The following is a 16,938-nucleotide window of genomic DNA, read 5'->3' as shown; positions in this document are numbered from 1 at the left end:
GGGCCAGGTGACCGGCACCACACTCTTTATCTAATAAATGTTGATGTTTACAAACCGCACAAAGTACTTAAACAAAAACCGAGGCCCACTGAGCTGTATAGCTCTTCTTCAGAAGCGACCTGGTCAAAAATGATAGCTCAACGAAGTGGCTCATCACGTTTTAATGTAATTGCAAGAGCCAAATACTCTAAGCGTGTGATGTTGATTCTAAATGTGGAGGGAAAAACCAGAGGATCCAGAGGAAAATCCACGTGACCACGGGGAGAACATGGAAGCTCCAAATATACAGGTGCCAGGGTCAGGCTGAGCAGACCTAGGAGAAGTCCAGGGCCATTGCAGATATTTATCACTGATGCTGGAATCGAACCCAGGTCATCGGGTTCGTAGCGTAATGCATTAATTACTGCACCACCTCTCGCTACGCTACAAACAAGGACACCCGCACACATGCACACTACTAGGAGCAATCGTGTGTGTGTCGTCACGTGAAGAGGGTATTTGGGTAAAAGGTTGAAGGTGGGAGGGTCTCGGTGTAAATCTGGGAATAACACAAGCCGAGAAAATGAGAAGATGCGCATCAATGATTCATGGCACTCAAGGTTAGCCCCGAGCTATTCAGTGTTTCTCTGCCCTTTACCACCAGCAGGTCCCCTAGGCCACCTGCAGCCCGCCGCTATCTCTTCTCCTCCCATAACCTTCAGCTGTCAGCGGCAGCACTCCTGCCCCGAGCGGTTTTTATCGGCACCAACACCCCTCCTGCCGTAGCCGCCAGCGCCGTTTCGCTGGCGCGCGTCCACGGAGGCTGCCAGAGCGAGCCGTGCCACGCGCGTCCCGCGGGCCGTCACCTGCCAACCGCTCCCTCCGCAGCCTCCCCTCAAGCTGCCACCCCCAGATCTTCTTATGGTACACAGGGGCCCTCATCAGCGGGGCAAGCGTAGCTTCTGTCCAAAGGTAGTGCTGAGCAGCAGACGCAGCAGCAGCAGCAGTATTCCCTTCTGCCTTCAAATTACGCTCAACAAACGGGATTCCCTTATAGACAAAGATAATGTTTATTATTAAGTGCTCCTATGCAATCCGGCCAGGTGGCTCAGCAGGACAGCCAGCGGCTCACAATCAGAAGGATGCGAGTTAAAATCCTGGTTGAGGGGGATTGGTCGATAGAATAAATACCACTTTGTGTGGGAGAAGTGAACAGTGCTTATCCGGTGTAAAAACTCAGCCCCGTCATAGGAATGTGGAATTTCCACCACTGGCTCAGGGTTGTAAATGGGAAATGAGCACCGCCTCGATGATCATATGAGCAGGAAATTACCTGAATCTGTGTAACGCAAAACACCAATCGGAAAGGGTATGTGTTGATAAAATGGGAGAGGCTGCAAACGCAATCGCCACCCACATTGATGGCCCTGTCAGTGTACCATAACAGATCTTAGAACCACTTGGGATGAGAAGGAATGACCACAATCCCATGGCCAGGCTAATCCTCCGATGAGTTAACATTCTCTGCTGGACCACACAAAATGAGGCAATAAACACGACCGCCTCACGTCGCAACTCTGAGCACCGGAGCCTGAATGGATTGTGGCATGTGTCACTCCGCAAAGTAGCGAGGCGGATTTGTGACATCATGAGAGATTTATTTTACTACTATTATTATAACCACGCTTGTTTGCACCAGGAAAGCCTCGCTGAGTCTCACAACTTTTCTTCAGGAGGGTGCTGCCAGTTCTCACAGTACGGGGTGATATTGCCACGTGTAATCCCAAGTTTGTAATTTTCAGGTAATATTTCAACATTGGGATGTTTCGCAAACACCAGTTTCATTGTGTGTGGGGTTTTTTTTTTACTACGGAAGGAAACCGGGGAACAATGGAGAACGAGCGAGAGAATAGGGACAGTTTATGCAAACTCCAAACAGACCGTCACCCAAGCAGGGAATTAAACCCAGGGCTTTCTTGCTGGAGGGCACAGGTGTACATTACCATCCAATTATAAGAGCAATAATCACACTAATAAAGCAAAAGCACAACTGAGTGAACACATTTAAACACACAGGCCCTGCACATCAGAACGAGAAGCAAATCAGGATGTCTCGGTGGCCTTGAGCACCACGTAGTATTTGTTGACGGAGACTTCTTTTGAAAGAGTGCTCCTTATCTGGGGGGTGCAGCGCGACAGAGCCAGCCAGCTTGTAAGGCAAAGGGCTCGCTCTGTGTACGCGAGATAACGTGCTATCTCTCGATGGGCGCTGCTCACTGGTCGGAGAGGGCCTGTCAAAGGCCACAGCTGGAATATGGCCCCACACACAGCACATGTTGCTTTTCCCACGCATCTTGCAGCAATTAATGGCATTCCTTTGGAATTACCACAGCTCTGCAGCTGATAAGTGGCAGGAATGTGTCCACGATCATCCTGCCAACTTGCCCATGGGCTTGTCAGCACGTTGGGGTTTGTTGGGTTTTTTAAAAGTGGAAAGCAAGTGATTGCTTATTTTTGTTTGTTTATCGTGCTATAAATTATTCCAACAAAGTATATGGAGAAAAATCTACTCGTAAGCCTTTGGGCCATTGCTACCCAGAATAAAAAAAATGTGAGATGGGGTTTAAAATACCATTCCGCTTAAGGCAGGCATAGCCTAACAACTCTGAAGTTAAGGCCCCTCATTATCTCCGCAGGGTACGGTATGCTGATATTTCCCCAACAGAAGTCCTACCAATTTCCTTGTGGCTCACTTAACTCCAGCTAGAATTTTTCAATGCCATCAGGCGCTTTTTATTGCCCTCTAACACAAAATTGTCATTTCTAGTTTTGCATCGAACTAGAACCCATGTCCAACAGAGGGCCCCATACCTATAAACATCTGGCAGTTCACCAGCATTGTTTCAAGCAAAGCTTGACTCTGCCAATGAGACACTGAATGTTCGGAACTGATCCGGAGCTTTTCATGCGTTGAACCTAGACGTCTGATCAGCGTGGAAAAGTAGGCCAAAAACGCTCGAGGTCCTCCTTCTATTGGAGGCCCTTCTGCCGGAAATGGCGCGAGCAAGCGAGCCAACTGCGGGGCAGCGCCTTGTCCTGTTAGCGCACAGTGAGTGCTGTTGGTGCTGCTGTTGCTGCTGCTGCTGCTGCAGGAGCTAAGTAGAGACAATGCTGCATGAAGCAACTAAATACCATATCACTCACACAGCCAACATTCTGACTTGGTGCGACTCAATAAATAATACAGCAAACGAACCGCTTCTTTGCTAAATCTACTCCTCCCACCTCGTCCATGAGCTGACCCCTCTATGCCTCTGTTAAGTTCTTAAAAATAATGTCCCTTGTCATTACATGGTTTGTCAGTTGTGCAATTAACGCATAATTAAGTATTTAACCAGCGCACACCAATTACCGTTATACTCCGCTCCGTTAACACCAACGAAAAAAAACCACTGCTTTGGGATGTCAAAAAATTAACATTTTGTTCACACTTTTAAGCGGCAAAGTAAGTTTTAAAACAACTGCCATACTTTGAACGCAGTGAATATCGAAGTCACACAATTACAATGTGCTAGCCGCGTCTTCAAATAAAACGTACATTTTTTTACATTTGTGTAAGGATATTTTAAATCTCGGTGTACTCTGTTGCACAGCATTTCAAGTGTACTTACCAAACACAGCGTGGTGGGTAAAGTGTGAGTATGCACAGATGTTTACACATCGGGGAGACAAATGCAGCCAGGCGTAGTACGTTGCCATTCATAGGTTCTCACAAACGGCACTCGCCCCAACAACCTGAATAGGCTACAAAGGGGGTCTTTGTTTTTGTATCACAGATATTGCTACAGCGTTTGCATATATGAATATATAAATTTAACTCACATACAACTGCAAAATACAAATTTGAAGCATCACGTGCAAAAATGTAAGAGATGAATGCGCCGGGGTGCGTACAGCTGCCTACATGAAGATTTCTGTTCAAATTTTACAAATCAATTGTGGGTCGAGTTCAAGTGTTAGTGTTTGGTTATGAGCCGGTGCCATTGGCAATGGCTTAGGAAGGGATCTGTGGCATTAGGAGAGAACCTTTTAATTCAAGTTGCAGATTTGCAGGCTTTAGTGCACGACTCTTTAACGTTGGTTCAGAGAAACGCAGCGGCGGCGGTTCCCCCCCGCCTCCCGCTGGGTGTAGAGATTTGGATTCAAACAACACCGGGTGGATTTTCTCAGCTTCTTGAATATGTGACAATGCTGCCACCTGCCGTTCGTTCCGCGTGGCTGTGGCCTCGTTCCCAGGCAAAGCAAATTAGCAACACCGATGGCCAACTTTGTCATTGTGATTATTATTATTATTCATTCCGCAAGTAAAACATTCAATTAAGGCAACAACAAAGCAATCGTGTAAACGAGGTACTCACGATGTAGCCTCTTCCAGAGCCCGAATGTGTGGAGATCTGAAAAGATACACAGAGACATTTTTAAAACACACGTGCCAGCGCAGGAGTGGAATAACGCAGGACCCCCATGGCGGGCGTGGTGGGTCAGCGGTAGAGCGAGCAGCTCCCAATTGGAAGGTTGCGAGTTCACAATCCTGGTTGGGGGTTAACTCAGCCCATCATCGTCTCCATGGTCGGTAAAATATAAATTATTTTGTTGGGAGGTCACTTGCTCGGGGTTATAAATCGGAGATATGTTCTGATTTCAATTTGGTGGTCTTCTGCTCCCATTTCTATTTGGTTGTTTTTTGCACGGACTTATTTAGCTTCATTATCGTCATACTTTATTCAATTGTTTTTTTAAATCATTTTTGATAACCCACGTCAGCCACACTTGCAAATGAAACTCTCCTCGTTTCGTAAGATCTCATCCGGTGAAACAAAATACCCGCTTGAATGCTCTGCTGCATTTCACCGCTAGACTATGGACACAATCTCAAAGATATAGCGATTTCAAATCGGGTCCATCTTTTTGAAACACCCTGTATATTGCAGACATCCTACCAAGCGAAACCTCTACCATTAGCGCATTCAAGGCCAATCACTGAACCCTGGCATCCACCAGGGTGTGTGCGCGGTGACGCGTGCGGGGTTTGCACGACCATCAACAGTGAGCAACGCGTGCTGCCTGACGGGAAAGTGTGTGCTCGCTGTTTTCTTTTTGTACGGGAGGGGATTCTTTTAATCTGCCAACATTTTTACATCGACAAATAAAATTTGTTCGAGGCTTCATTGGTTTACATTTGCATAACCAGTTTAAAGGATTGCCTCTTATTATTATTATTACGCAGTGTATTTGCAATTATAATCTTTTGCTTATTTCCATTCAACATTGAGCAAATACATCACTTAATCCTTTCAATTAATGTCGCACCACGAGAATTGCAACAGGGCGCTGTATTGATGTTCGTCTCGAGCGGCCGGGTGGCTCCACGGCGGAGCGAGCAGCTCGCTATCGGTCTGCGGTTTTCCCGAGCCCATCCTCCTTCTGGGTCGGTAAAGTGAGCACCACTTTGTGGGAAGTTAACAGTGGTTGTCCTATGGAGATACTCGCCCCTACCGTAGGAACGCGTAATCCCCACCACTGGATTTTGCTCATCAGGGCTGTAGGAGAGGAGTACCACGTCACTGCTCACTGTGACGGTCTCTGCACCGATCCTTCGCAGCGGGGTTCAGAGCGCTCGCATGAACCCCGTGGCCTCAGCGCCAGCAACTGCCCCTGGTGACGACCTCGTCACAGCTGCCGAGCCACTATTCTCCACCTCCTCGCGTTCAAGAGGGCTGCTATTCTCCACCTCCTCGCGTTCAAGAGGGCTGCTATTCACCACCTCCTCGCGTTCAAGAGGGCTGCTATTCTCCACCTCCTCGCGTTCAAGAGGGCTGCTATTCTCCACCTCCTCGCGTTCAAGAGGGCTGCTATTCTCCACCTCCTCGCGTTCAAGAGGGCTGCTATTCACCACCTCCTCGCGTTCAAGAGGGCTGCTATTCTCCACCTCCTCGCGTTCAAGAGGGCTGCTATTCTCCACCTCCTCGCGTTCAAGAGGGCTGCTATTCTCCACCTCCTCGCGTTTAAGAGGGCTGCTATTCTCCACCTCCTCGCGTTTAAGAGGGCTGCACTACCAAAGAGGAAGCTGCGAGGACCGACATTAACCCCCGGCTGAGAGCCAAGCAGCGGGAGAACGAGGCAGGCGTAATAGCTGCCTTGAGCTTCGGGGACACGGGCACGGCGATGCATTTCCTGCTCTGGGGCTATTACACAAAGGCTGCATTAAATTGGAATCGGAAAGGGCCCTTTCAATTTCCTGCAGGGTCTGTTCATTACATCCCACACGGACCGAGAGTGCTGTAATGCAGGTTCAAGGCTGCACGTGTCTTTCATCGGCGTCCCCGGCGGACTGCGCAAGCATTCAGTGCTCCCACTGCCAGCTCCGAGTGCGTCACGTCACTGTTCACACTGCCAGCGAGTTATTTTCTTCCATCGAGATACAAACGTGAAGCTTGGGAAAACCGGTATAAGCCGGCAGCTAAATTTGCATTAATAATACGTTTTACATTTTTAAAACTTTTTTTTCCTGTCGATTGTAGATCAGTGCCCTGCAGAATTTTGATACGTGGGAAACCGTAGACAGGCCGGAAGGCAGAAACAGTCGACGTCAACGATCGCCCAAGCTCCTTCACTGGGATGTGATTTGGCCAACTCCATAAGCGAGTGTTTATAATTGGTGGGATGAAATGGGCTACCTGGACCACGTGTGAGACGGGGGCAACGCTCAATCGTCGTGCATATGGAAATGAACCCACTTGCTGTACTGCAATCACACCATGGCAAGCCAGGAAATGGCGAACTGAATGCCCAGGGGTAGGGGGAGGGCGTTCCACGAGCGAGTGCGATCCACCGACCCTCTGCTGCCTCCCCAGCACTGCGGTCCAGGCCACGTGCAGCACGGCCACTGGCGCCCGGCTAGTGAGCCTTGCTTCTCCGTGCGTGCCACCCTGGGTAGCGGGGTCCTCCAGGGGCCTACGGGCCACGGGGCTCACTCCCGACCGTGAACCCCACGCGTGCGCCTTCGAGGGCCGCTCTCTTTGTGACATTCGTGCCTCACAGCGGGAAGGATCTAGGTTCGATTCCTGACTCGAGTTTCCTCTGGGTTCTCTGGTTTCCACCCATAGTTTAAACCGCGATTGTTCATTGATTGTTCCACTCGGCCTACCAGGTTGTTTTGTCTCATGCACAGCGTTTAACCACTGCACTGCAGGTCACAACAACTCACCCATTCACCCAATCACTCATCCCATCACTCACCATACTGCATGTCACAAACTCTTCCCTTTAATTACCAGCGAAACATCACACTCAAATTGTAAATGTCGTGGGTTTACTCTTCAACACACTGGTGTGCTAAAATAGTAACTAGGGTAATTGGCACGTTTTGTTTACGTGACAAACCTCAACTAATTGTCTGACAGGTGGTGGTGAGGTTTAACAGCACATTTGTATTTACGTGATTTAACCCCCAAAAAACCTCTATTATGGATCATATTGGTCGCAAAAGCCTCCGTGTTAAACCGACTTCTCTTTCTGCTTCTTCCCTTACACTGCTCCACCCATCATCTCTTTTCCCAAGCTCGCACAGGAAATTCTTATCCATTACAGCTTCATAGTGCTGTTTGTTACAGGCCACTTCACATTTTGGACGTCTGACCCAGTGGTCAGCCACTGTGTTTTAAATAATAATAATAATGTCACTGGTGTTTTGGCCAAACATCAACAACAACAGATGATATTGGAATAATGAAACGTCTGGTGTTAAAAAACCTGACCAAGACGATATCAATGCGGGTGTAATAGAAGGTTCAAACGTGAGAGATGACGTTCATATTTGTAACCCACTCTTGCCACCGAACCCTCACGGTCAAACGTGCCGCATATTGTGAGTGGCACTTCACGGCAATGAATAACGCGTTTGCGGTAATTAAATATCACACCACGAAACGGCCTCGGATCGGCGTGGCTAACAATGTGCGCGCTCATTAAAGCCTCTGCGAGAGGAGGCTAATTGCAGAAACGTGGAGATGTGAGCTGCCCCTTCGCCTAAACCCATTCCAGCTATGATGGAGGAAGCACATCAGAAGACATTATCTGAATGAGGGAAAAAAAAGCGAATTGAAATAACGTACAAGAACAGACGAATAACAAGTGAAGCAGCACAGCATTGCCGTTGAGTTTAGGGCACAATGCGTGCGCTTAGATTCCTGGTGCTGCCCAAACTGCAGTAATGTGTGTTCGCCGTTTGCTGCATAGGTTCATGGTTCGACATAGGCAGGCCGCCCTGGTTATCACTGCGGGTCTGTTAACTGCAAAATATGCACTGCCTGCTTCATCTGCTTCGCAGTAGACGTTAAAAGATCCGGTGATGTCATTCAAAAGTAGTAAGCTATTTTCTGCAGGTGTCACATGGTCCATATTTACCAAATTTACCCACAAATCACTCAATTGAGATACACAGCAGCAACATCGCCCCCTACTGTGTAACTAGTTCCGACCATGCATGTGACGCACGTTGCGTTCGTGATAGCCTGGGCTATACAAACGGCATGAATACCAAATGTGCGAAATTATTCGTTGTTAAAACGGTGCACATGATAATTCGGGTCTGTACACATTGTAATATCACGGAGAAAAGCATTCGCTTCCCCTTTCGGACGACAATCTCAACCTGTGGGACAGAGCGTGCGGCGACAATACTGGTGCAGGAGAACGTAGAATTCACGCGGAGAACATCGGCATCACGTCTTGGCGACAAAACCCACACCGGCATGCAACGTGAAAACACGTGCTTTACGAAACACTGCTTTTGCTCGCAAGCGTGGCTGTGTCCCGGGCGCAGCGCTGCCACAAGGTGGCAATGCCGTGCAGCGGGTGCCGTGCGCACGCTTGGTCTCCTCCCTCTCCGCCACACAGCGCGCCGTGACAAACTGAACGCAACCGCGACACCCCCTTTCCCAACTACGGTCGCCACCTGCCCGGGTTTGACCCGGACAGCTGGGGGAACTTGCGTTCGGGCGGCAGCAGGAATTGATTTGCACCCAGATCTGGCAGCTGTACTGAGCTGAATTTTATTGGAGTGAACTGCACAGTTTGGATCGGTCTGGGCTGTGAGAAAAGGTAGCAGCTCTGACACTCGATCATATTCTTGTCAAATATGAGCTCATCTCATTCTTATGTTTGCAAGTATGAGTATATTAATGCCCATCAGCATTCCTTGCGGGGTTGGAACTCACAGCCTCCCGTTTGTGAGCTCTACCACTGAGCCACCTCTCATGCATTAAAGTTAATAAGAACATTCACACAGGCTTCACACTGTATGGCTTCCTATATTCCCCCTTTGCCACAACACTCAGGATATAATTTATACCATACACCCGCAGGCATGTGCACAAGTACAGATACAACGAGCAGAGCGGGAGTTCTCAACCAGTGCTCTGCAAGGCCGTTTGTAAGCTCTCCGCGGAACTACTGCAAACAGAAATACTCTTTGGTTTCACAAAAGACTGCAATTTCATTCCTGAACATTGTGCAGTGATAAAGATATTTTTGACAACTCACTGGTTTTCTGGCTTTTTAATTAAGATTTTAAGTCGGTTACTTGGATTAGCTTTTACTTTGGAAAATATCATTGGTGCACGGGGATCCGTGGGTCCAGTTGCTGGGAACCACTAATATAGAGCGGAGCGCAAGGTATCGAACACCATAATTAGAGCACTGACCAACATAATGCTGCGAATGGCCGTGGCAGTGTCACGCATGCCCCCGTGGCTGTGGGTTACAAACAACAAAGGCCAAGGGCTTCAGCGATCCCTACGAAGGAGGGCAGGCGCGTGCAGTCGTGTCAGCGGGCGGCAGTATGGTTGTGGGAGAGGTCTGAAGATTTGGTGGAAAAGATTTGGGCTTAGCAGGAAAAACCGAAGCCCTGTAATGAAAGAGAACACGTGGGGGATTCAGAAGCCAAGAGCTCAACAGGCCCCTGGCCTCCACGCAGTGTTTATGGAGATGTCAACACAAATCTTCGCAAGTTTCACCACCGACTAAAAATAACCCTGGAAACATCACTGTGAAATTACTGGATCTAATAACAATCTAGCAGTGGATTTAACCACACACAAAATATTGTTGAAAAAAAATCAAGACAAGTGGATTTACTGCACAATTGAGTATTGAGGTGGTGCTCACCTCCTATTGCAGCTCTGAGCCAGTGGTGGACATTAGATTTTTTTTCCGGGAGTGAGTCTCTCTGTAGGAAAACCACTGTTGACTTCGTCACAAAGTGGTACCTATTTTATTGTCCTTGGAGGGATGATGGGCTGAGCCACCCCCCCAACCAGAATTTAAAACTAACCAACTTTTTTTTGCGAGCCGCCCACTCCACCGCTGAGCCACTGGGTCGGTCAATAAAACAGAGAAAGCCACGTGCGGAGCGAATGCAGCGCGCGGTGCCAGCAGCACGCCGGGTCCACGACTTACGTCGCTCTGCCGGTCCTGCGACGAGCTGCGCTGCACGTCCTTGCCATCCCCTCTGAGCGCCTCGTCTGCACCGTTCCTCTCGCACGACTCTGCGAGTGCCTTCACCTGCAGCAACGACAAACGCTCATGACACGGTCGCCCACCGCCCAGCGCCCCACTGCCCAGCACCCAACGCCCACCACCACCCAACACACAGCACCCCCCTGCACCTCCGATTAGTACGGTTGGCGACGTGCGGTGTGTAAAAAGTTCAACATACATACAGCACTCACGTCCACTGGTCCTACTGTGAAACGCTTCTGCTTCAACCTCAATGTGATTGCTTTTGCTCCGATTTAGATTTGAATAATAAACCACATTTATATTGCACCGCTGTTCCAAAGATTGCAAGGCGCTTGCGGGTTCAGTAATTTGTCCGAACTCTGCTTCCGAAACCAATCGAGAGCTGTGGTGGACTGTCCGCTTGTAGGCGGGAGGACCCCGGCTGACCGAGTTTCAGATGCTTAGCTTGGGCGCACGGCTACCCCGCGCGGCCCTCACGGCCTTCGCTTGCGGGGTTGGTGCATCACCTGACCGTGGCGCGTGGCAAGCGAGGTCAACAGTGCCACCGATGGTTTGCTCCTTGAGCAGACCTTGTAGTTGCTTCATTCTCTGTACTTTGGTTTTGTTTGTAATTTTCGTGACCACGGTCAACCCATGTAAATGAGACTCTATCCTCGTCTCTCGAGTTCTCACCTGGCTACACAAAATGAACTTGAAACAGGTCGATAATTAGGCCACCACGATGACGCCAGACATCCGAGGTAATTATGAAAATCCCAGCAGGACTTTTCCATTTCAAGATATCGCTCCCCTTAGGAAGGATCTGAGGAAGTGCCTTTCACTGTCGTGCATTGTGCCAGTGTGTTTATGTGGCGGGTCGTGGGGTGGCAGTGGCCTTTGGGCACCGCCTCGTTTGGGACCAGCTGATCGCGAGTTCGCACAGAGACTGCATTCGTTGCCAGCACCACAGTAGCCGCTGTGGTGCCGACAACGATGCGGTTTGCGTGAGAAAAAAACCAACATATTTAAACTTCTGCTGCTAATTAAAGTTGCACGTATCGTCTGGTTATGAGCAGCAAACCGCTGCCATTAATTGGGGAACGCTACTGCTGGGCCGCGTCACCTGTGTTGAGTATTTAAAGCATCTGCGTGAGAGCTTGTGTCGGGGAATTGCTGCAGCGCCATTGCCTTGGAGGTATCGACGTTTTCACATTATGTCTCACGCTATCTTATCTCGCAGCAGCAAATAAAGTATTTACAACCTCCAACTGTAGACCCTAGACTCATAAAACACGAGCAATTCCCCCCACTGTTTAAAGCAGATAGTTGCACATTAGCAACAAGGCAGTGCAAGCGAGGCACTCTTATATCGCCGCCAATTTATGGGTCATAGTTAATGGACAACTTAAATTTCTCACAATCAAGTCTTGGTGGATTAAAGGCAATACAATAAACACGGGCTGTATAACGACGCATGAAAAATAACGAAAGTAGAAACTACATTCCACCGATGTACGTTTAAAGTGAAACAACAAAAAACGTAAGACAATAATCAAGAGGTTTTTTTTTGTAACATTTTTTGGTACATTCAGTACACGGAGGGAAACAAATGTCACTGTGTAACAATGTACAAGTCCAGGGAATCTCTTGGTGGCTCGTGCACTGAACGTGAAATGAGCGACGGCTCTGCCCCGGAGTTGAAAGGGGAGGAGAGCCGGTCTTGAGAAAGCGATCACGGCCATGAGAGGAATCCCGTCGTCAAAGCACAAGAGGGAACACTACAATACAATGGGCAGCACGGTGGCCTGGTGGCAACACTCCCGACACACAGACAGCAGAAAGATCATCCCCTACTGCAAAATCTTGGCAGGACCTTCCTCGGACGGTCGGGAGACAGGCACCGAGGATAAGGGATAGAACCACCCCTATGGTTGAGACGGGAGCCAGACTCTTAAAAAATTCTTTTATTTATTTCAGGTGCGTTTGGGTTACATCCCTCCCCTCGTCATCCCCCCCCCCCGCCCTTACTTAAAAAACTACCCCCTGCGCCCCTTTCGGTGGGAACCCGTCTGGTTTGGGGCAGCAGTGGGTTCGTTCCCCATCTTTCTATCCCCTGCTTTTTATAACCGGATTAGTTTATGTTGAGGGTGTGTACGTGCGTCACAACGTGATGTACTGGGGGTCCACGCATTGCCTCAATAAAAACAAAGTCTTGGGACTCGGTGAGGTTTCCCTGGGTAACAAGCAGAATAGTAATTATAATGTTTAATAATAATAATGAATAATAAATACCCCCTCCTTGCTGTGGGCGCGCGTCATGGCTTACAGAGCCCAGCAGCCGACGTTTTGAGCCACCGCAGGGGGGAGGGGGGGATGGCCCCTCTCCAAACACACTTGGTCGCAAAAGCATGTGCGCTGAGAAGGGTGCATATATAAGTGCATTTGGCAGCACACCGTGCTCGCGGGCGGAACGCAGCGCGGCCTGCCACAGTCAATAGAGACATTTAAACCCCGCACGCGGGAGTCGCTGACCTCTGGGCAAACACACAAAGAAGACCCCTTTGGTACAAATGTAAAGAATGTACGAGAATATACGAATGGCTAACGTGATCATTCATGGCCATGAAAAAAATACAACCGTGTAGATGTACCGTATTTAAAAGTAACGTAAAATTATTTATTTTATAAAGTGCACACTCAACCTATGAAATGTATTAGCTACAGCCAGAGAAGCTCTTGGTAATTTATCACCCAGAGAAGTTATGCTAATTTATAATCTGCAAAGAAAAATTATGCCGCAGTGTAGATGCGTTTCACGAATGAAACCGTAGTTAAACGAGAAGTTCGTGATCACAGAAGGACTCGAAAGCAATGTAAAACACTCAGTAAAATCCGGCATAAATAATAATAAGCATCGAGGCAGTGCTGCTTTCTTGTTCAAGAGCCCTGAGCCCGTGGTGGAAAACTTCACATGGCAGGGGCGAGTCTGTTCATAGGACAACCGCTCTCAGCTTCCCATCAAAGCGGCCCTCGTTTCATTGACCCCGGAGAAGATGACGGGCGGAGTCATCGCGTCGCCTCGGTGGACGTCCTTTTGGATGCGTTTGCGCACCTGATCCCGCTCCCTCGCACTCGACCCTTTTCACCGTTACTCGGTTAGCCGCGAGTTGGCGATGCCATTCGGAGGCTCTCGGTGGGTTCTCGTTGACGCCCACGAGCCTGGGATCGGGCATCAGATCTGGAAGGAAATATTTTCCATGTGCAGCGTGGCCGCTTTCTACACCGCACGGTCTGCTTCTCAAGCGCAACAGGAACAAGACTTCGGAAAATCTGGTGACTTGCTTGAAAGCCAGACCCGATGGAAATATAGGGAGTATTGTTGATGAGAAGCCAAAACCTGCAAGAACTCACATCATAGTGAGGAGAGGGTGTGCGCTAGGTTTCTAGATGGTAAAATAAAGGAATCAATGTATTACGACATCAAGGTGATTTTTACTGAAATGAGCATTGCCTCATTGCTTATCTCCTGTTTACAGCCCTGGAGTGTCAGTGGTGGAAATCCCAGATTCCGATGGTGGAAATGAGCCCATGCACAAGACAATCACTCTTGACTACCCCACAAAGCGGTGCTGGTTTTATAAACCTTGGAAGAATTATGTGCTTCATCAGCTCTCTAACCAGGGTGTGAACTGGCAAGCGTTTTCTCGAGTCACCCGGTTGGATACTGTCCTGTATGGCAGATGTTGTTTAAGGGCTCTAACACTCTCTAAATGGTGGGAGACGTCATTAACCTATTAATAAAAAACTATATAAAATATGTTTATTTACCAGGTAAGGTCCACTGAGCTATATAGGTCTTTTTCAGAAGCGACCTGGCCACAAATGATAGCACAAGGAAGCGGCTTATCACGTGGAAATGTATTGCAGCCAAATACTCGAAACGCGTGTTTCTAAATGTGGGGGGAAAAACCGGAGGACCTGTAGAAAAATCCACGCGACCACGGGGAGAACGTGCAAACCCCAAATATACAGGTGTCACAGTCGAGATCGAACCCACTACCTCCTGTATACCAGGCAAGGCAGATAACACTTGCCTGGGTTCGACAACTTTCAACTCCGGCACCTTTCCGTGTGGAGGTTGTAAGTTCTGCCCCTGTCCTGCATGGGTTTCATCTGGGTTCTCTGGTTTCCTCCCATAGCTAAAAACAAACAAAAAAAACACATTCAATGTGATTGCCATTGACCAAACATCCCAATACTGAAAATTTACCTGCAAATTCCTCACCTGCGAAAACTTGGCAGGAACCTCGTGAAAAAGAGTCTTGAGACTCTGTGAGGCTTTCCCTGAGTAAACGAACGCAATCATGTTCAGAATGCTGAATAAAAAGTGGCGGGTAAAGGACGGCACGGCCGCTTGCGACAGTTACAAGCGCAAGGCACCGGTACTTACAGATCGCCCAGAAGCAAAAACTCACGCGGCGTTAGCACCACGAACCGCAGGTACCGCGGCATGCAAGCGGAACGTCCAAGCGGATATCCATCTCGCCGTCACTACGAGCCGTGAATCAAGATAAACCGAGCCGCGCGGTCTACCCAGGCGGCAGCTGAAAGAAATAAGTGATAAAGCCATCGCCGCCGCCAGCAAGGAACGCACGTCGCGTGCGCGCGCCAGGCCCACGCACGTACATACACACACACACGGTACTCAGAATGGGAAACGCTCTCTTTCGAGTTTGCTTTAAGATAACATCGATTACTGTGCACAGCCCACTCGATGGCAAATGTTTCACAGAAGAGCCTGCGACAGCGGAAGACAGAGCTCACACTGCCGGGTTTTAAGTGAGCGACCGGCTCGGCGTGAAGAGGCTCTGAATATTCACAGCGCCGGAAGCGGTCCAGATCAACACCCCCCCCAGCAGTGACACCTCCTGCTGACGGAACATCACAGCTAAACCCCCCCCCCCCCTGTCCCTGTCTCCCCCAACAGTGCGACTGGGATTGGACAAACATCTCAATGCTGAAGAATCGCTCAATTGGGATAATGCACAGCAGCAATTTGGAACCCTGCTGTGAAAAACTTGGCAGGACCCTCTTTAAACAGTCTTGAAACTCGGTGAGGCTTTCCTGGGAAAATATGCAGAATCGTCATGTTTGCAATCCTGTACTACACGACAGTAGATTGTGTAAATGGATTTGAAGATATTTAAAATCATCCAAACTATCAAGCCAAGTAAGTAGGCTGGGCAGGACATGTCGCTAGCAGGGATGACGGATGAAGGTTGGGAATGAAAATGGAGTGGCAGTCAAGGAACAGAATGCATCCGACAGGGCGTCCACCTAGGAAATGGAGAAACTAATTCAGTGTGCGTGCAGGTGCCAGGTGGATTTATGCCTCGCAGGAACATGAGAGGTGGTGGCGGTTTGGGGAGGCCTTCATTCAGCAGTGGATTGATCATGGCTGACGATGACAATAATAATTGCATTGTGTAACAGATGGCACACTTAAATGTGAAGGGGAAGCACTGGCAGTTATGACGCTGTACGTGACGCAGTGCCAACATGAAACTACTGGACACCCATGGCAACAAAATGTTCTGCATCAAGGGATTATCAAGGTTAAAATATTTTGATTCGTAGATTAAACGATGCTGTCTGTGTGTGCGCGTCCATGTACAGCACAGACAGCCGGCCGGGCAACCTGATGCAGGTGGGTAACTGGGCCTAGCTGAGCGAGAAGCAGCTGAGAACGGCGCGCCCGCTCGGTCATGACGCACTTCGCAAACGGGCACTGCCGCCGCTACAGGGCTATTCTGAGGGTTGCCGGCAACGCCCACGTACGTGGCCACGCACGCAATTGTGAGTTACCAAGCGCAGTGTTTTATGGTTCAATATATTATTCCACGCACCGATGGTTCCTTGGGCAAATCGCCACGCAAGTGCACGTTCTCAGACTATGAACCTCAGCACAGAGCTGGCGAGCCGCAAGCACTCTTGTCGCTACTGCCACGCTTGTGCTGTTCCCGAGAACTTCACTCGTCGATCGATTCCTCCTCCCGTGTGCGGGGGCTCGGTCTCTACCAGGCACCGACTGTTTCATCTCATCTACCACACTGCGTCCAACCACCACTGCAGGTCACAACTAATAATCATATTAATAATCAAAATCTAAGTCTCTGAGTGACTGCCACAGGATGGAGTTCAACTATACCGAATCGGAGCGTGTCGGTGACCAAAGTATGAATAATCATCACCGTTAAGTTTTCGCAGTAGGGGCAATGATTGCCGTGTGTAATCACAGTTAAGTAATTTGCTGGTACATTTCTAGCAATTGGGATCTTTGGCCAATACCAGTTACACTGTGAATTATTTGTATCTATAGGAGGAAACCAAAGAACCCGG

At 49.0% G+C, this 16,938-nt stretch overlaps 1 protein-coding gene across 11 annotated transcripts in view; it reads right to left on the bottom strand.

The window, feature by feature from the left end:
• Positions 1–16,938, bottom strand: part of AUTS2 (activator of transcription and developmental regulator AUTS2) — a 259,977-nt gene that overhangs the window by 156,162 nt on the left and 86,877 nt on the right. For all 11 annotated transcript variants that reach the window (XM_076072511.1, XM_076072510.1, XM_076072506.1 and 8 more), the window contains 2 exons: positions 10,498–10,602; positions 4,398–4,433 (listed from right to left, as the gene is read on the bottom strand). In XM_076072511.1, coding sequence (XP_075928626.1) covers positions 4,398–4,433; positions 10,498–10,602 — 141 coding nt within the window. The remainder of the gene's footprint in view (positions 1–4,397; positions 4,434–10,497; positions 10,603–16,938) is intronic.

Source organism: Petromyzon marinus, chromosome 38, assembly GCF_048934315.1.
Source record: "Petromyzon marinus isolate PM22_M1 ecotype Great Lakes invasive population chromosome 38, UKy_Petmar_22M1.pri1.0, whole genome shotgun sequence".
In the NCBI taxonomy this organism is placed as follows: Eukaryota; Metazoa; Chordata; class Hyperoartia; order Petromyzontiformes; family Petromyzontidae; genus Petromyzon; species Petromyzon marinus.
The sequence above is the reverse complement of the archived record's forward strand: the minus strand, read 5'-3'. Positions and strand labels throughout refer to the sequence as shown.